This window comes from Anomalospiza imberbis, chromosome 22, assembly GCF_031753505.1.
Source record: "Anomalospiza imberbis isolate Cuckoo-Finch-1a 21T00152 chromosome 22, ASM3175350v1, whole genome shotgun sequence".
Lineage (NCBI taxonomy): Eukaryota > Metazoa > Chordata > Aves > Passeriformes > Viduidae > Anomalospiza > Anomalospiza imberbis.
Window position 1 is genome coordinate 3,708,452 of NC_089702.1, and position 19,298 is coordinate 3,727,749.

The 19,298-nt window shown below is 45.7% G+C and overlaps 1 protein-coding gene across 3 annotated transcripts; it reads right to left on the reverse strand.

The window, feature by feature from the left end:
- Positions 1–652: 652 nt before the first annotated feature.
- Positions 653–13,448, reverse strand: LOC137486779 (keratin, type I cytoskeletal 14-like). Of its 3 annotated transcripts, none has more exons than XM_068212264.1 (8): positions 12,099–12,743; positions 11,237–11,319; positions 10,638–10,794; positions 9,869–10,030; positions 9,395–9,520; positions 8,953–9,179; positions 1,299–1,387; positions 653–882 (listed from the first exon to the last, which is right to left on the reverse strand). In XM_068212264.1, the coding sequence occupies exons 1-8, from the start codon at positions 12,660–12,662 to the stop codon at positions 863–865; spliced, it is 1,428 nt and encodes a 475-aa protein (XP_068068365.1). In that variant the 5' UTR covers positions 12,663–12,743; the 3' UTR covers positions 653–862. The 3 variants fall into 3 exon arrangements, with proteins under 3 accessions (XP_068068365.1, XP_068068366.1, XP_068068364.1); XM_068212265.1 differs by lacking the exons at positions 8,953–9,179; positions 9,395–9,520; positions 9,869–10,030; ... (1 more) ...; positions 11,237–11,319; positions 12,099–12,743 and adding exons at positions 1,567–1,793; positions 1,886–2,011; positions 2,175–2,336; ... (1 more) ...; positions 2,887–2,969; positions 3,782–4,464; XM_068212263.1 differs by lacking the exons at positions 653–882; positions 1,299–1,387 and adding exons at positions 7,219–7,541; positions 7,993–8,372 and having other exon boundaries at positions 12,099–13,448.
- Positions 13,449–19,298: the final 5,850 nt, after the last annotated feature.

Here is a 19,298-nt window from a genome sequence, read left to right on the forward strand (position 1 = left end):
AACAACCTGTCCTGAGTCACACCTTCCTTCCCACAGTACTCCGGCTGTGATGAGATCAATGGACTCAGATAACTCACACTAGTACCATTGGGCACAATTTAGTAAATTAACAGTTAATCTCCTGATAGTTACCCATCATTTGTATTTTCTTTCTCCTTTCACTCACATGATTCATTCTCTTTAGTACAAGTGGCAAAGCAAGGGGCCAGAAAGCAATCCCTTAGTGACCATTAAAAAACAAAATGGTAAATGGTTTTTAACGTCTCAGGAAGGAGAAAAATTGTGTCAAGAACTGACACCAAGATTTCTATTTTCAACCTTATACCTCTTGCTTGTGAAGAGAAAGTTCTGAAAGCCTCAGCCAGCAGTTCCCCTAGGCAGAGGCTGGCTGTTGTCTCACGTCACACAGCCATGGTCACAATTCCTGATATTTCCTTTCACTCAGTGGTTCTATCCCAGCACCGTGTCCATTCTCCTAGTGCAAAATGGACCGTCCTGAGATCATGTACCCCATACAACCGTACAGCCCATGTTTGGTGGAAGATCTGGATAAGTACCCGCGTGAGGTTGATTAAATTTATTTTCTCAGACATGTTGTGATTTGAATTGCAGACGTAAGTTTTATTAGAGCAAAGTTACCAGTTACCAGAGTGCAAGCCCTTTAACAAAGAATGAATTGCCAAAGACAAGTTGAGTAAGCCAAGCATTGCAGGGAGGAGGAGGGAGTGCTGGGGCAGGTGACCAGGCTCGTCTTCCAAACCCTTGCCGCTGCCTCGGCCATGCTGCAGAAACTCTCGGGTGTCTCTCGCTGCCCATGGTCGGTGCATCTCAGCTGGATGGTGCCAGGGTCTCTCCTGCTGCTCTAGCACACTCTTGACTGCCCTGTGTGAGCACAGAGCAAATCATTGCCTTGAGGGGAAGTCTGAGCGTTCCTGCTGAGTGGAATTCTTACACCTGACTGTTAGCAGCAGAGGCACAGAGGCGCCATGCCCAGCAGCACCCTGAACGCTTTCTCAGAACTGTATCTTTTTATTGCTACAGTAAGCAAAGAAGCATTTCCCATCCCATAAAATTTATAAACTGTATTTTATATTTAGGCAGAGGGAAGAGCAACACTTGCTGTATTTTAACTCCTGATTCTGCTGCAACAGAGTAATGAGGTTTTTCACTCCTGGACAAATGGACCTCGGAATATTTCCCAATCTAAACTACAAAACTTTTTTCTGACGAAATAAATTGCAGCCATTGGGGCAGATGTAACCTACTAATAATAACATGCTTACAAAGTGTTGACTTACCTGACATGTCTCCACACTGGGAATGAGAGTAGGAAGCAGAATATGACTGGGAGGATTTTCCACCCCCTTGGAAAGCTCCTTGGGAGGCACTGTAAAAAAAAAAAAAAAAAAAAAAGAGAGAGAGAGAATTCATTAAAACCCACTAACATTGTATATTCAGCTGAAAGATATGATATGTTGATGCACCTTCAGGGACAAAAAGTCTCTACTGGTAAATAAGTACATGACGATTTCTTTTTACTCCCTTGCTACAATATGAAATACATACACAAGGTCCTGCTGCCCCTCCTGCAGCAGCGACCGGTACTGCTGGATCTCCTGCTCCAGGCGCATCTTGATGCCCAGGAGCATCTTGTACTCCTGGCTCTGACCCTCCATCTCACAGCGGATGCTGGCCAGCTCCTCCTCGATGCAGTTGATCTGCGCCTGGATTTGTTGCAGCAGGCAGCTGTAGCGAGACTCGGTTTCTGCCAGGGAGTTTTCCAGAGAGCTTTTCTGGAAAGACAAACACAGGAGTTGAGGAGCAGAGTTCTCCGGCTCCCTGCCCGTGCCAAGGAGGGAAGGGCCCGCAGATCCAGCCCACGTACCGTGCTGAGCTGTGCCTGCAGTTCGATCTCCAAGTTCTGCATCTCACGCCTCAGCTCGGTGAGCTGCTGGCTGCTTGTCTGGATGTCCTGGCTGCTGGAAGTGACCTGCTGGTTGACTTCTTGGATCTGCAGAGTCAAACCCCAGAGACACCTTCTGAGCCACAAGGGAGCAGATTTGCTGAATGAGAGCTGACATCTCCAGGGAGCCTGTCCCTTTCAGCCAGTCCTGGTACCAGGGTGTCTGGGCTGTGCCACCAAAGGAGACTCTACTCTGGGCATTGCTACATACCTTGACCTCATACCACTGCTCCACCTCCCGGCGGTTCTTCGCAATGATCTCTTCATATTCATCTCTCAGGTCATTCAGGATCTTTGTCAAGTCTTCTCCAGGGGCAGCATTGACCTCCACGCTCACGTCGCCACCAGTTTGGGACTGGAGCTGCCTCATTTCCTGCAGGGAGTCCAGAGAGAGATACAAGAGCACACACAAGTCATTTGTTGTGCAGGGGACTGTGGGCAAAGCTCTACCAAGGTACAAAGGAATGACAATCCCATGGCATAAGGTGAAATTCACTTGATATGTGGTGGTGGGAGCCATGAAGAATCAGTGGATTGTGTATTTGGCTTGGCTGTTTATCACTGGATCATACCTCCTCATGGTTTCTCTTGAGAGCAATCAGCTCATCCTTCAAGGACTCCAGCTCAGATTCCAGGGAAGATCTAACCAGAGTCAGGTCATCCATGAGATTTCTCAGGCCATTGATGTCAGCCTCCACGGTCTGACGGATGACCAGCTCATTCTCATACCTGTGTCACACACACAGAGACAAAGAAATGGGGAAATGAGATGCTGACAGTCAATAGCACACATTCTTTTAAGATCAGTATTCCAGTAAAACAGGATGACTCAGTAATACCACCCAGGGCAGTCCTCCCTTGTCTTCTTAGATGATGATGAGAGGGATTTGACAGACGTGAAAGGTTCACAAGGAGCTACTCACTTCATTCGGAAGTCATCGGCAGTCATCTTGCTGTTATCAATGTCCAGAAGCATTTTGTTGTTGTCCACAGTGGCAGAAATAATCTGCAAAAGGGGAAGGTGGAGAGGAGTCTTTCTGTGTTCTAGCTTTCCAGGACAAGCAAAAAGAAGACACAAAACTTTGGTAGAGTGTTACTGCTGGTCTTGGAATTGTTTTATGGAGAAGTGCAGGGGGCATGGAAAGTTCCTGACTTGCCATAGCACAGGGAGTGGTGTGTGCAAGGTTTTGGGTTTCCAAAGATTTTGATGGAAGAGTATATTGATGGGGGAAAGAACAGAAGAATATTTATTTTGGGAAATGGCCAAGCCCCATGGGGTTCTGCACTCGCTGTAGGAGGCAGTGTGGGCTTCACCCTGATGCTGTAAGTCATCTCCTTATGAAAATGGTTGATTGTAAGGGAAGACCTCAGTCCTTCCACCTGGTGTCTGTAGGAGTGCGAAGGGACAAAGGGAGCTCAGATCCTGCCATCCAGGTGCTTTGGCTTTGCACTCCAACCAGCTGATCTGGCTGGGAGCAGAGGGCAGCACTGCAAACCACACAGGTCTGGTTTGGAGCCACCTGCACAACGTGGGATGTGCATTGCGTGAGCCAGCGTGTCTGTGGCTGCTGGGGCTCCTGGTGCCTCGGGCTGTGCCCTGTTGCCTGTGGGCTGCTGTGAGGGTTTGCTCAGCCAGGGGACGGGAGGTGCAGCTCAGCAGGTTTGTGCCTGCGGTACCACCAGCACGGCCGTGCCGTGGGTGGTAGAGCCCGCTGCTGGGGACAGAGGGAGGAGGAAGAAGCAAAGGGGAAAGAGGAAGGCCTTAGAGGAGAGAGGAGCATGTGGGAGATGGAGCCACGTGTGCCGGGATGATCCTACCTGATTTTGGAGTTGTTCGATGGTCTGGTAGTAGGAGCTGTAGTCCTTGGAAACGCTGGGAGCTTGTTTCCTGTACCACTCCCGGATGTGGTGCTCAAGCTGAGCGTTCTCTTCCTCCAGCCTTCGCACCTTGTCCAGGTAGGAGGCCAGGCGGTCGTTGAGGTTCTGCATGGTGACCTTCTCATTGCCGCTCAGCAGCAGGTCCCCCCCAGGGCCGCAGATCCCCGCAAAGCCCCCGCCGAAGCCCCCAGCAAGGCTGCCCATGCTCAGGCTGCCCCCGTAGCCCCCGCAGGCTGCCCCGCCGTAGCTGCCACCGCCGATGACGGAGGAGGCGTAGCGCCGGCAGGACACAGAGGAGCTGCGGCCGCTGCCGCCACCGCAGGCACCTCCACCTCCTCCTCCGCTCCTGTACGAGGTGCTGGATGTTCTCTTGATGCTGCAGCTCATGGTGAAGGGATCAGATATTCAGCCCCAGATGCAAAGCTCTGCACAGCGAGATACAGGAAACCAAAGTGCAGCAGGCCGTCCTTGCTGGTGGCTATTTATACCTGCCCAGGTGGGTGTCACCTGCCAGGCAGTCCAGCTTCCCATGGGATTTGCCAGCCATAGTGCTCATGCCAAAAATGATGTGCTAAGGGGAATTTTGTCTGAGGTAAGTAAAAGGCATTACCCTTCAGTGCAAATATGTCTTAGTTGATTCACACCTAGCTGCACTATAATTTTAGGTGGGTGGCTCTTTGTTGAATATTTTGCTGAACAATGTTTTATCCCTCAGTTTCTTTTAATCTGGCAATATCTCACTGGTAATGGCAGCTAATGAAGTTTCTGGTTCATTGTCTGTGTCCATAGTCTTTTATGTTTTGAAACTCAGTAGCTCAGCTTTAGTATTCCACCTGAGGTTACAGACATGCTTCGTAACACCAGCAGCCTCCAAGGGACTCTTCATTCATTGATTTATTTCAAATTACATCAGCTTTATAGAAATCTCCTTTAATGCACCAAAATTCAAAATTTTAAGACTGCATTCCCATGTCTGTTACCGAAGATAATTTGACTCTGAATTTTTCACTCTGTGTTGAATGAGGTTCTGCTTGCATTCAGCTTTCTCTGAACATGCAGCATGTGGATCACAGTCTTTTTTCTTTTTGAAGAAAACTCTGTGTAACAGGCACAAAAGTAACATTGTGCAAGGGAAAAGATATTAAATGTTCTCCTATCAAAGAGCTCCTAATTTTATTGTAATGGTTTTAAATGGACTCAGAGGAAATTGAGATGAAAAATATTTTACTTTGCATATTTTCATCACTGTATTTAAATAGTAATTTCTCAGAATAAATCCTTGAATTATATAATACAATGAAAAAATAAGTTTGATTAAAACAGCCAAAGATTAGATCTGAAAAAATATCATCATTACCTGAGCTCATTACAGTGTAGGGTGTTTTGCAACCACAAAAGAATACCTTGCACCACCCAACAGAGAGTGAGAAATACTTGTGTACTTTTTTCCACTGCCTGTGCAATGGGCAGTGAGCTGCTTTTTCCATCTTTACTAATCAAGCTCCTGTGAAACTGAGAAAAGCCTTGAACAGAAACAAATTTTCAGATTTCGAGCTGTGCATTAAATATCAGCATTGCAGCTCCAACAGAAGAGTCACTGGGCTGTGCAAAGGAAGCACAAGGAGCTGGTGGGACCTGCTGTGACTTGCCACCTCAAAATCAGCTTATCCACAGAGAGGGAGGATGGCTTCAACCTGGAGGTGTTTTAGGAAGAGGTTCCATATTACAGAAGAAGGAATAAGCCCACTCCTCTCTCTGGCTGCAGTTATGCAGATTTGCTTACCCTTGGTAGCTCTGTTACCCCGAGGTGCTGCCACCGTCGCTGAGGGCCCCTGCCCTGGCTGGCACTGGGGCTGTCCTGGGCTGGCACTGGCTCCATTGCACACGGGGAAACTTCTGGCAGCTTCTCACAGAAATCCCCCTGTATCCCCCGCTACCCAAACCTTGCCACACAAACCCAATACTGTGCCTTATGGATGTAAAATGATCTTGGAAATGCTTCCTTCCTTCCACCTGGGTCTCTCAGTAGCTGCTGTCTTCATTCTGTTTTAACCCCTTCTGGACTTCACTGTATGGTGTGTAGCACTTAGTGCCTGTTGGGCAGCAAAGTAATTAGGAGTCAGGGAAATAAATACTTTTCCAAGGTTAGTTTAAAGCATGGTCTGACATCAGTGGAGGTCCCTGTCCCTCTCCCTGAACCTGCAGGAGGTGACAATGCAATTCCCTCCCTTAGAGGGCTCTGGAATACCCACAATTCTTAATCCTCAGACCATTTATCATGAACACCATAGCTCTTTCTGGATGGTGTGTGTAGTAAAAGTTTCTAAAGCAAAGAAAGAGAAATTAGCATTAGTAGAATCTCACTGTTCCTGTTCCATGGCACATGGAACTTGGCAGCATTTATGCAGCACAAACTCTGTTTAACAAGCTGGCAAAGGCTCATTCATGCCAGCACAATGCCAGCACACTTCAGCTTGATGTAAGTCAAGTGTTTCTGTTTCCCTGAATGGTTTCCAAGTGCTGAGATGGCAGTGTGATGTGTATTTCTGGAAATCAGTTTTGTGTCTGTTCTCTCAATCTGTACTTATGTGCATCTGTTTTGTTACTCAGCAGTGCTGCTCCTCTTCTGTGGAACTCACATTTTGTTTCACTCTCAAGTCAACCCCAGAGGCCCCTCCCTTGTGTGCAGCCCTGCACCTGCAGCTCAGCCTGCAGGGTTGTGTGCAGGTGAGATGTATCCTCCCCTTGGGCAGCCTCACTGGAATTTTGGCCCCTCAGTTGCTGGGATACATTGGTCACAATATACAGAAGTGAACATTCCAGGCCCTTTTACATGTGCTAAATTTCTCAGAGGTCGAAGGCAATTGCTGTCAATATTGACATTTTATGGAAATGAATTTTGTAAAGTTCCTGTAAACTATATTTCCCTTTCACTTCTTATCATTTCAAAATGAGATCCCTTATCTGAGCATTTCCAGGTTAAACCAAGGAGTACCCATCAAGGTTTTATGAATTGAAACCTTAGTTTCATTTTACAACCACAGCTCTGTAATTGTTGGTGTTCCTTTGTGGACACTCACGTGCTGCCAGCACCATTAGAGTAATTGAGCTCTGAGGTTCTGCAGTGCCTTTAAGGCTGATATTCATCTGTTGGGTCTCAGAACTCAGCTCCCGGGAATATCTGACACATTATAAAAAAACAAAGGCACAGCCCAAGAAGATTCTGATCTGCCCCTACTGCTCAGAAATTGTGTTTTAACTCTAAATTCTGTTAGCAGCTATTGGAGTGTATTATCAACCTCTCTACCTGGCGGTGTGTGGCATGACTTCATGTTTTCTAAGTGTTTACACCTACAGAAGAAAAACCCCATACAAGATTCTGGTTGCATCAGACAGAAATTAAATTTTATTAGAGACATTTTCCTGATTCAGAGCAACGTGAATACCAAACAGGTTGGATCTGTAAAGCAGCAGTTTGAGTGCCAATGACCAAAGCTGCAGAGCTTTGTGGGCAGAAGCAGCACAGAGCATGCAGGGCAGGGGGAGAGGTGGCATCTGCAACTCCCAGGAACTGTTCAAAGCATCATCTTTCCTTGGGAGTGTGGGGAATGCAGTAGATTTGGGCCAGTTTCTTTTTGAAAGGTCTTGTGCTAGAGGATCTTTGATGTAAATTCTTAGTCAAAAGATTTTCTTCCATATCCTGTTTAGAGACAAAACAAGCACAAACTTCATCAGTCCTGGCACTGCATGTCCAAGATACCAGTATCCCCCAGACAGTAGGATTATGTGGGAGTGGCCATAAACATTCCAAAAGCAAAAAGGAAAACTCCTGCATGGCACAAAGGCTGCAGGATTTATGAGATTCTGCAAAGAATGAGACAGATTAAAAAAACCAGCTGAGGTTAAACTACAAGATCAACTGATATCACGTACAAAATGGAATAGAAATGGACTGTGTGGTCTGGAAGTGGAGTTGATCCTTTGCACACAAAGAGGAAAGAATTGTTAGTAACGGTAAATCTAATACTTCCCACAAATTTCAGTTTATCCTCAGTACTGTTTGCCTCTGGAAGAGTATGTTGGTATAAATTAGTGCATAAATTAGTCAGGATGTAACTGAGAGAGCAGTATGCCCATACCATAGTTCTCACCTTGGCTTTCGCCGCCACTCCTGCAGGACTGGGACTGGGAAGATGAAGAGTAGGAGTGGGAACTGCTGATGCCTCCTGAGGTTCTTCCTCCTCCTCCTCCTCCTCCAATGCATCCACCACTGCTTCCCCCTCCCATTCCTCCACTTCCTCCTCCCATTCCTCCACTTCCTCCTCCCATTCCTCCTCCACCACTTCCTCCTCCTATTCCTCCTCCACAACTTCCTCCTCCCATTCCTCCTCCCATTCCGCTGCCACCACCTCCATATCCACCACTCATGCCACCACCTCCTCCTCTTCCTCCTCCGGAATAACCACCACCTCCAATTCTACCACCTCCCATGCCTCCTCCCATGCCGCCTCCCATTCCTCCTGCTGGGATTCTGCAAAGAGAGAGAAAGAAGGGAAAAAAAAGTTAATCAATAGCACTTTGCCATCTGAAGGCCATTGAGCTACAGCTGCTTCCCAGGTGCCAGCACCTCTCTGGGCCGTACTGCTGGTTAGAACCCATCACTGCACAGCAAAACAACTGAGGCAGTGCCAGAAATTTTCCCCTCTTTCAACTTCAATGTGAATGCAAGAGCTTTTGCTTTTCCCGCATTCTGTCCAGGGATTCCTTGCAATATTTAGCACATACATCAGTGTATGGCTCAAAATCAGAAAGAAGAGACCGAAACTTTAGCTGCTGTTTCATGCACCATTTCCAAGAATAAGCTGGCACACTGCATAAGTAAGGCTGAAGTAGCCCCAAACTGGTAATTCAGAATTTCTGCATTAATTTTTCTTCACACGAGTTACATTCTGAACAGAATGAAATATCTCACACTTGGCGATTGGCCAAGACAGCTGCATCAGCCTCATTTCAGTACAAAATCTGTTTTGCAAATCTCCACTGTTACATTTCCTGCTGGTGACTGACCAGCAGTTGGGTGTCACACAGTGCTGTGTTCTGTCAGTACGTACACAAGGTCCTGCTGCCCTTCCTCCAGCAGTGCCCGGTACTGCTGGATCTCCTGCTCCAGGCGGGTCTTGATGCCCAGGAGCATCTTGTACTCCTCGTTCTGGCTCTCCATCTCACAGCGGATGCTGGCCAGCTCCTCCTCCAAGGGCCCGATCATGCCCTGGATCTGCTGCAGCTGCATGTTGTAACGACGTTCCGTGTCTTCCAGGTTGGATTGCAGAGAGTCTATCTGCAAAGGGAAAACAAAATGCAGTGTTTATGGGAATGTGGTGATTTTAATTTATTTTTGTGGGAGAACAGGAGATCTTCACAAATCCTCAGAAAAAAGTGTATCACTGAAGGTAAGTAATCCAATGTCCCATTCTCCTTGGATGGATTACTTGGTGGCTGTAGCTCTTCTCACATACAGACTGTGTCATGGGTGAAGCAAATGCCTTTCCTTACCATGCTGATCTGCGACTGCAGCTCAATTTCCAGACTCTGATATTCACGCCTCAGCTCAGAGATCTGCTGGTTGCTTGATTGTATCTCCTGGCCACTGGAGTGCACTTGTTGATTAACTTCTTCCATCTGAAAAATTAACATCCAAAAATTGAGGCATTTTTTTTATAATTAGAAAACATTGTGGGTTTATCATAAAAGCATCAGGAAATCGATTAGTAATAATAAAGATGCCATTCAAACTGTTTATTTCCCACAAGCCACTCTGCCAACACCCTGGTAATTCACTGACTGCTGGAACTCTACCTGTTTTACCACATAACTGATATTCCACAACTGACCTGTTGTAGGAAACTGCCTAAAGTAATTTAAAGTTATTGTCCCTTAAATAACACATGATAAATTGCCTTTCACCAGCTGTAAATAGGTCCAATACTTTGTGAAGGATTTAATTACCAAAGCCTGCCTGTGCTTTACCTTGGTTTCATACCAGCTTTCCACTTCCTTCCGGTTGTTCTCAATGAGCCTCTCGTACTCGCAGCGCATTTCATTTAATTTTTCCATTAAGTTAATGCCAGGAGTAGCATTGACCTCCACATTGACATCTCCACCAGTCTGGCCTTGCAGTCCTCTCATTTCCTGAAAAAAGATCACAAAAACCCCATGAGGTTCTCAAAGGGTGAAGGTAAGGAGGAATGGCATCAGTTCAAATAAAGGGAAGGAAAAGGACATGGATCCTCACACAGCTCCTGACTCCAGCAAAAGGGCCTTGCCTGCCCTTGCCATGGAACAATTCTGATATTCCCAAGGCTCCAGTGCTCACAGCCAGGCACTGCATGCATGGTGGCCCAGGCACTGTCTCCACAGGGTTGCAAGGAATTCTATGCAGTGTACTCTTTGTGGGAATCTGTTTTTCTCACTGGGAAATCTCACTGAAGAAAGTAAAAATGCTTTCTTTTGACTCCTCCATATAGTCTATCCAATTTTCCTTCCATGAGTTCAGCAAGCAAACTGTAGTTTGTACTGAAAGCCATTCATCCCCCTGGTCTCACATGTTGCTGGTGTCTCATGGCGCCAGCTCTGGGCAGCTATGGCCTCTACACACTCCTCAGCATCAAAGCTGGCTTGTGTCAAATTGGATGATCAAAACCAGTGGCCAAAACCTGATTGCTACTGAAGGAAAAAGTGAGTGTAAATTCTTTGAGTGTTGTGTTGCGTTTAACTATTGAAGTGTGAAGAAACTTACCTCTTCATGGTTCTTCTTCAGGAAGATCAGTTCCTCTTTCAGGGACTCAAACTGTGTCTCCAAGTCAGATCTGGACAGAGTCAGTTGATCCAAAAGTGGGCGTAATCCATTGATATCACTTGCCACACTCTGGTGGAGGGTATATTCAGTCTCATACCTGAATGACAGACAAGAAAGAGAGTAAAAGTGCTGCCAGACCACTTTGTTTGGTATCTCAGTTATGGACAGTTCCCATCTTACATTTCTGGTCAATTCTTAGAAGAAAGGACCCCATTCTCTTTCTGTCTCCAATAGCTGTGTTTGATTTCAGTACAGTTTCTCTCTGTGAGATTTATACCATGAGGATTACGCTTAGAAATCTACATGCAAGGATGGAGAAACCTGGAATGGAGTCCCTTGAATGTGTCTCTTTAATAACTTGTCTGGAGAAAAATAATAATGAAAACCCAAAGCAATCTTCTCAGAATGCATTTCCCAGCAAATCTCTATTCTGTGATTGTAGCTAAAAGTCTCCAGCTTCTACTAAGATTAATCGGCAATGGAAACTTGTGGGGATAAAGGGAGGCAAAGTGGATGGAGCCAGGAAGGGAGTGACTCACTTCAGTCTGAAGTCATCCACAGTCATTCTGGTGTTGTCCATGTCAAGAAGCATCCTGTTAAGGTCCACATTAGCACCAACAATCTGAAAGGGAGAGGGCAGGTGTTATTTAGTCAGTTGTCTTTTCAGTCCGACAACAGAGACAAGAAAAACCTACGCACAAACACCTTGCAGAAGGGATTTATGGCAATGTCAAGCCTTCAAGCCTGACAAGAGCTGCAGGGGCTATTGAGAGAGATGAGTTTATTGCTTCCAGATAAAAGAAAGTACCCTTACTGTTAATTTTGGTTAACAAATATCCATTAAAAATACCTTGTTGGAAAGAATAACCAAATTAACTCCTCATATTCAAAAAAGAAAAAAACAAACAAACAAAAACCCCAACCAATAAAAAACAGTGGGAAAGTAGAATTTCCATTACTTTTGAGAACAACCACATTCGCACAAGAGATACATGACTATTAAATGGCTGAGGGCTGGAATGAGACTAGCTGCCCATGCTGGCTCATCCTGTATATTCACAAAAACATCCAGTGAATATGGCAATAATAGCACGACACAAGCAGGATTAAGCCTGCTGTTCAAGAGTGAAGAACAAGCGAGCAGCAGCCCAGCAGTGCAGGGAGCATGGCACAGGCCATGTGATGGGGCACTGGTGCTGATCTGTCACTGCACCCAGCAATGCTTCCTGCACCAAGTACGCGTGTGGCAGAACACGTGGACAGCAGCTGGTCCCCACCCCACTCTGCTTCCTGGCTAAAGCATAGGAAGGGGAATATCACCCCAAACGGGGGCCTTGTGCTGCATGAGGAAAGTGCCATTCCAATAGGTACCTGTTCCAATTTAGTCAAAGTACATCATACCTGGTTTTGCAGCTCTTCAATTGTCCTGTAGTATTGGCTGTAATCCTTGCTCTGAGAGGGAGCTTGATTTTTGTACCACTCCCTGATCAGCTGCTCAAGTTGGGAATTTTCTTCCTCCAAGCGTCGCACTTTATCCATGTACGACGCCAGGCGATCATTGAGGTTCTGCATGGTCAACTTCTCGTTTGTGGAGAGCAAGCCAGACTCATCCCCAAAGCCCATGCCACCAAAACTGCCTCCACCATAGCTGCCACCACCACCAAAGCCACCACTACCCCCAAAGCCACTAAATCCACCTCCACTGTATCCACCACCTCCATAACCACCTCCCATTCCCCCAAATCCACCCCCTCCTGATCCAAGTCCTCCTCCCATACTTCCACAGCTCATTCCTCCTCCATAACTGCCACCACTCATTCTCCCCCCATAGCTACTGCGGCTGATCCTGCCACAGCTTCCACTGCTAAAGCCTCCCCCATAGCTGCTCCTGGAGCCTCCTCCACCAAAACTTCTCCCAGAAAAGCCCCCGCTGCCTCCAGAAGAGGTGTATTTTCTCGAGGACATTGAGGAGTATCCTCCAGACCTACCCCCTCCACCACCTCCACCACCTCCACCACTGCATCTTCCACCACCACCACCTCCTCCTCCTCCACTGCTAATTCTAATGGTGCTGGTCGAAGATTTGGTGCCACAGCTCATGGTGACAGCAGGCAAGAGTCAAACCACAACCCGAAATTTAGCTGCACAGCCTGATAAGCTTCAGGACTGCAAATGTTCATCCCTAGCTCTCTCTATTTATACATTTGACACTGGGTGTCACCATCAGGGTGTTTCCTTCTCCCAGGGCATTTACCAAACTTCTTGTTTGTGCCAAGAATAATTTGCTGAACAGTATTTTTGTGCAGCTATCTCAGGCAATCCAGCCCACAGCTGGGCTTCTGAGGCTTGGTTAAGGTTGAACATCTCACTTCTTTTGGGTGACATTCTTTTCATTTAGTGCTTTCTGGAGTAGGTACTTTCTCTGCTAAGGCTTTGTAGCTGCTATTGCTAAAGACTGTTTGTTCTCTTTTGCTCTTTCCAACTTGGTGCATTTCAGATTTTCTTCACAACTTATGTTCCTTTTCTCACCATACGTGCTAGTGCAAGAGTTTTATTAATAGGATTGTGTGACTTGTCTGTAACGATTGTACTCGTGTATCCCTGCCAGCACTTAGAGAACATCTTATTAAATAGAAGCAGGCTATTTCAAGCCATGCAGAGGGATTCTTGTTTAAAAATCAAAATCCCTCCTTTGTGAAGAAAGCACTAGGGCAGCACACAACCAGACAAGTCCTAGAATTCAAAAAGAAAAAAAATACTGAACTTTTTTCAACAAAACACTGTTGATCTTCAATAGGAAGATGAAGGAAGTGTTAATTGTATTATAAAGTCAATTGTATCCCAATTAGAAGTTGTTTTATTTCAGACAATGATTTAAAAACTAGTGTGTGGGAAGGCTTTTTATCATTTAATATAAAGCAGCTCACTCTCTCTATTGTTAATGTGTCATATATTGTACGTGATAATTATATCTACTGTTCTTAAAGCAAAGATCCTTGAGATTAAAATAGCATCCTGAGAGAAAAGCTGAAAGACTTTTTACACAAATCAGTAGAAATCAGACTGTTGAGACCACAAAAGGAATTAACCCAGACTTCAGTGTTGCCCTGATCCCCAGAAGCTGACCCTGGATGGAAGGGTTTCCATCCTCACTAGGTAGGTTGGATGCCAAAGCCGAAGGCAGATGTGCAAATAACAGCACAACACCAGCATTTGTGTCTTGCTATAGATGGACCCAAACTGTCCCCAGTTTGCCCAGAAGAATGTGCACAGTTTCCCAGTGACAGTTGTATTCTTTCTGAAATGTCTTCATTGCCTGCCCTCCTCTCTGTGGGGTTGTGGAGCCTTTAAAGACTGTAGGTAGTTATGAAATGTAGCAATCTCCCCTAAACCTCAGGTGCAGGAGCAGAGGGCTCGCCTGAGGAACTGCCATTTGTGCTCTGCTGTCCTCCCAGCCAAGACCTCTTGAAGATGACAATGCAGCAAAGTCCTTGCTTTCCAAAGGCCACCTTGGTGGGATGTTGATTGTAAATTCAGGATTATTTAACATTTGCTGACCGCATCCTTTGTCCTGGCCTTTGTGCTATGTCTGCACCAGCATTGCTGTATTGCAGCTTATGCAATTGCTTTCAAAACCTCCCGATTTTATCTTGCTATTTGATCTCTCAATGGCTGAAAGATGATGAAAGATTCCGAGCAGTTTGGTGATGGAATAATTTGTCCTGATTCTCAGCTGTAGGCTGGTAGTGACACCGCAGCAGCACAAACAGTTTCTGGGCTTTAGCACAGTCTGTTATTGGCGCAGAAAGAGGGAGTTTGCTATAGGCAAAAAGGTTTTTCTTTTTTTGTGCTGTTTTGCCTCTGGGTCTGGGTAATGCTGCTTTGCTCAGTGGGACCCTTTGTCACAAACTCTGCTGTGGTGAGTAAAATTGATTATCATGTACCAATTCCCATCAATGATTCCAGGGATATTCCTTAGACATGCTTTTCATAGCCAAGATAGAAGATCTGTGGGTTTGTTAGTGATAGTAAACGCAAAATTCCCTGGAATGATTAAAGAAGGAGTAAAAAAAATGCCAAAATAATAGCTCAGTCTGTTTATTTATCTTCTAACAACCCACATTCTTTCCTATTTTATTTACGGGTATTTTTTCCATATATAACTATTCATAGAAGGGATTTGTACATATGGAAGAGTTCTTCTGATAAGGGCAAGTTTTATTTCATGCTTGGAAAATACTTTAAAAAATAATAACAATGAAAGGAAAGAAAGATTCAAACCACTAAGGGTGGAGAACTTTCACTAACTTTGACATTTCATTTTAGCTTTGTATTGTTACCACTCTTAGTATGTAAAGGAGGATCATAAATCACAGATTTTGCCTATAAGGTAACTTTTAAGCCACATGTTCATAGGATGTTCCTGTTTTGTCTTTAGCATTGCTGCTATCATTTTTGTTAGTAGTTCCACCTTGGTGTGGAACACCTTGGTTTATAGGAACCCTGCCAGCCATGAGGCTGAGCCATATTCCTGTGTATTCCTGGAACTGAGAACTGCCCTTGGGATGTTTGGTTTCTGTCACAGTCACTGTGTGTCTCTTTGGAATAGGACACTGAAGTGTCTGAATAATACAGGTGAACTACAAATACTTCATCCTCCTCTAAAGCTGCATTTTTTGGTTATTAAATATTTGACTGTGTAAATACTTGTAAACCAGAGAAGATCTGTTCTGTGGACAGAATGAATTTTTCATTTCTGAGCTCATTAGAAGAGTCTTTAAAGATTTTTGTTCTCTGATACTTTTCGCTAGTATATTATATGGATGCTATAAATTTATGGAATTACCTAAAAAGGAACCATCAGGTTTAGGACCATCTCTCATCTTTTTCCCATATGTGATGCACAGTTGAATCATTAATGTTTCTGTGTCGATGCAGCATCCATACCTTATATAACATTGCTGTTTCCCAATGGGAGCAGGGTGAGGACCTTTGTTACTCCAGGCACCAGCAGTGCCCGGAATGTTCCGAGTGCGCGCGGCCTCTGCTCGGGCTCAGCCCAGCCGTGTTCCTTCACTCTCGCTCTGTTACTGTTCTCCTTTTAATCAGGCCTCCGTGATCCGTATCAAAGAAGTGACTTCCAATCACCAGAGTGATGACAAACCCTGGGAGCAGCCCATGCTGCAGAACTGGGAGACTTTTCCAACAGGCTGGAACTGCTGCATTCCAAAAAGACCTGGAGAAAATGTGTTTTCCCTTATGTACCTGTGAGCTGAAAAATCGAAACATTTCCCCTTAATTCAGTGTCATTCTGCTGCCTCAGGCAACTACCAGAGTTTCTTTTCATCTATTCAGTGATGTCTTCCCATCACTCATACCAGAAATTTTTATAAGAAGAGAACACCTCAGAGATGGTGCTCACTCCTCATTCCTGCTTCAGCTCAGAATGCTCTAGTGAAATCACTGTCATTTCTGAAGAAATTTAAATTAGACCCAGCAAAGCAAACAAGAACCCCTAAGGCAGCAGTGGGCTTGCCTGTGAAGTTTAAAACTTCCAGCACTCTCCCAGCACAACCTTTTGTGCAGGATAACCTGGACCTTCTATGCAAGGAGGCTGATGGGAAGAACAGCTGTTCCTCAGATCCGAAAAATGCACACATGGGCTTTGCCATGTAGCTGTGAGAGCTGTGGGTCAGGGCGTGTGTCCCACAGCTGGGGACACTTTGCAGGCTGCTAATTCCCTCCTGTCAGCCGTCAGCATTTCTAGCAGTTTCTGAGCCACAATCAGAGTGGTCCCACTGTCATTTCCCCACTCTTCTACAGGGTGAAGGCAATTAGATTGGAACAATTCCTTTTGGTGGTACCAAAACAGAACAGCTGGAGGGCACGGTCAGAACACCTACCGAGGTTCCTGCCTCTCTCTGAGGTTCAGATACCTCAGTCCGTTAGGGCTGTGCAGCCTCAGAGCCCCTCGGAGCTGTGGGCACCCACACCTGGATGGCTCTGGTCAGTGCAGTGTCCTGTGAGACGGCACGTGGAGGGTGGGATCCCGGCCGGCCTGCCGAGGCACTGGTGTGGCACGTTCTGCTACTGCAGCTCATGTGGGGTGGGGAAGGAGGACATCCATGGCATCTGCTCTCCTTGCAGCATAGCAAGGGAGGAAGGTCCTGCTGGGCTGAGCTCTGCAGAGGATTTTCACACTCAGGGACAGCCCAGGTGGGCTCTGCCTTCTCCCACAGCCCAGTGACATGATGTACTTGCTGCGCTCATTCTGCAGCCCATGAAGATGGCCTGGGTAGCATTTGGCAATTAGCAGGGCTGACAATGAATGCTCAACAAAAGAGACATCAGCACAATATACACACAGGCAATTTGGAAATGACATCTGTGCTTTCAAACAGACACATGGATTGCTTGGGAGCTCTGAAGCCAAACATGCAGGAGTGTGTGCACGTTGCTTTTTGCCTAAGGTTGCTCTGAAGGTCTTGTTGCAACACGTACCGCAATTACCGTCTCAGAGCACTAATAGGAGCACCAGATAAGTATCCAAATTGCAACACTTTGTGCTCATAAAATTAAAGCTTATTATGTTGATTAATGACTAATGAGATGCATGCAAATAAAAAGTGCAAAGTTCTCCTCACTCCTCAGTATTGCTGCTGCCCCACTTTGAGCCTGCCCTAAGCTTTGACACCTGACACTACAATGTTTGTATTTTTTACTCCTGCTTTGCAATGGTTTGAGTTTTTCAGCTCTGTTCCTCCATGTAAGACTGTTTTCTCAGTAAGCAAGTCCCAGTGATAACCCAGGTGTAGATTTTGTAATGCAAAATGTAAAAAGGAAAGAATCCTTAAAACTGGCATTTTCTACTGGGGTCTGGTAAGAAACCATCTCATTTTAGTCTGCTTTTTGTCTGTAATGAGTGCTAATGCCACGATTAAGTAAGGGGTTTTGTGAGTTTATTGGTTTATTTATTTTGTCACATACCATAGCCTGCAATAAACCATATTATGAAGCTGACTTACATTGTATAAGATGCAAACTCTTTGAATGTATTAACATTATAAAAACATCTTGTTAAGAAAGCCACAGATTTTAGATAAAGAAAAGACAGTACAATCAGTGCTGAGTAGCAAAAGTAGTAGTATATTATTTATTCTTATGGCTCAGGAATTGTTACTTATTATAACATATCAAAATTAGCATTTAAATCAGCAGCAGAACTGCACTGAGTATTGCAACATGCTGCACCCTCGTACGTGTCTGTGCTTAGCACTGGGTTCTCAGCCCCTGAACTGCCTCAGTGCCCTTCCCATGCTCCAAATTCCAGTTCCTGCTTTGCTCCCCCAGGGATCAATTCAGGAGAATTTCTTCTGCAGGGTTAAATGCAGAGATGCCTGATAACCAGCAGTAAAATACTAAAAGTAAGTTACATTTTTGGAAAGAAGGACAGGAGCAAGCGGTGTCAGTGGTACCACAGTGGCAGAGAGCAGTGAACTCCAGCATGGACGGGCTGCTCCTCTGAGTAAATCATATCCAACCACCCCAACAGCCTCCTGCCTGTCACTGTGAGGCCAGAGGCCAGGTGATGGCCTGTAAATCACCCTGGGACAGCCAGGAAGCAGGCACTGAGCAGGAACATTTTTGAGGTTAACTTGGCAGGCTCCTAGGGGAGGTATGAGAAGCAGGGCTCCAGGATTGGGAGTATTCCTTAATTTGGGCTGCAGGTTGAGTACCCTGAACAGACAGGTCTGAGAAATAGCTGTCACCATCTGCCAGAGGTGGAAAACGAGCAGAGCAATTGAAGAAAGTAGGCTCAGGGTACAGATAGCAAAACAGAGACAAGTGTGATGTGATGCTGCAAGGGGTTAAAAATGAAGAAGGTGATTTTGCAACAGGTGGGAGTTGGGGGTATCCTGGCAAAGAATCCCCACCACCACTGTGGTGTCAGGCCAGGAGCATTGGCATGTGCTTGTGTGTGCAAGAGTCCTTCATGTAGGTGAGCTGGTTCCTCCAGCCCCTAGAGAGACACTGGTCAGGGAAAAAAAAAATCAGATTTTTTTCTTTTTGTTTTCCAGTACTAATTCATGGCTGAGAGCCCGGCATAAGGCAACACTGTGAATCATTGGCACAGATCCGCCTGGAACTCAGGAGTTTAGGATACCCGTTCCCACGGTCTCCCACTCAGTCTGTGTTTCCCAACATTCTCCCATGGGTGATGCCTTCCTCAGAGGGAAAAAACAAACCTCGTTGTTGTAAAACTGAGAGAGAAAGGCTCATAGAGCAATTGTTCTCTTTGGGCTTAAGCAGGTGAGGGGAGCAGTGCTCAGGAGAAAGGATGTATCTGTGAGCAGGTGTTGTGTGAGAAACCCTCTGCGTTATTTTCAAGTGAAATTCCCAACAGACATCATATTTTCAAGAGGTTTTATAGGGAATAGTCAGTTCCTTAAACCCACCCTCTTGTCCCTGGTGGAAGTCAATAGCAGAAAGGTTTTGACTGAGTTTTCCCGTCACAGGGACCAGTAGAGCATTGGTCCTGGCGCTGCAGACTGCAAAGTTTTGCCCAGTGAGTCTTAAGCGGTGAATATGTCACTGAAAACT

Excerpts from the sequence above, each read along its gene's own strand:
- LOC137486779 (XM_068212263.1), bottom strand. The coding sequence starts at position 12,797 with ATGAGCTGTGGCACCAAATCTTCGACCAGCACCATTAGAATTAGCAGT. Across the intron at positions 11,320-12,098 it reads TTGAAGAGCTGCAAAACCAG|ATTGTTGGTGCTAATGTGGA; the intron begins GTATGATGTACT and ends TCTCCCTTTCAG. Across the intron at positions 10,031-10,637 it reads TGAAGAAGAACCATGAAGAG|GAAATGAGAGGACTGCAAGG; the intron begins GTAAGTTTCTTC and ends ATCTTTTTTCAG.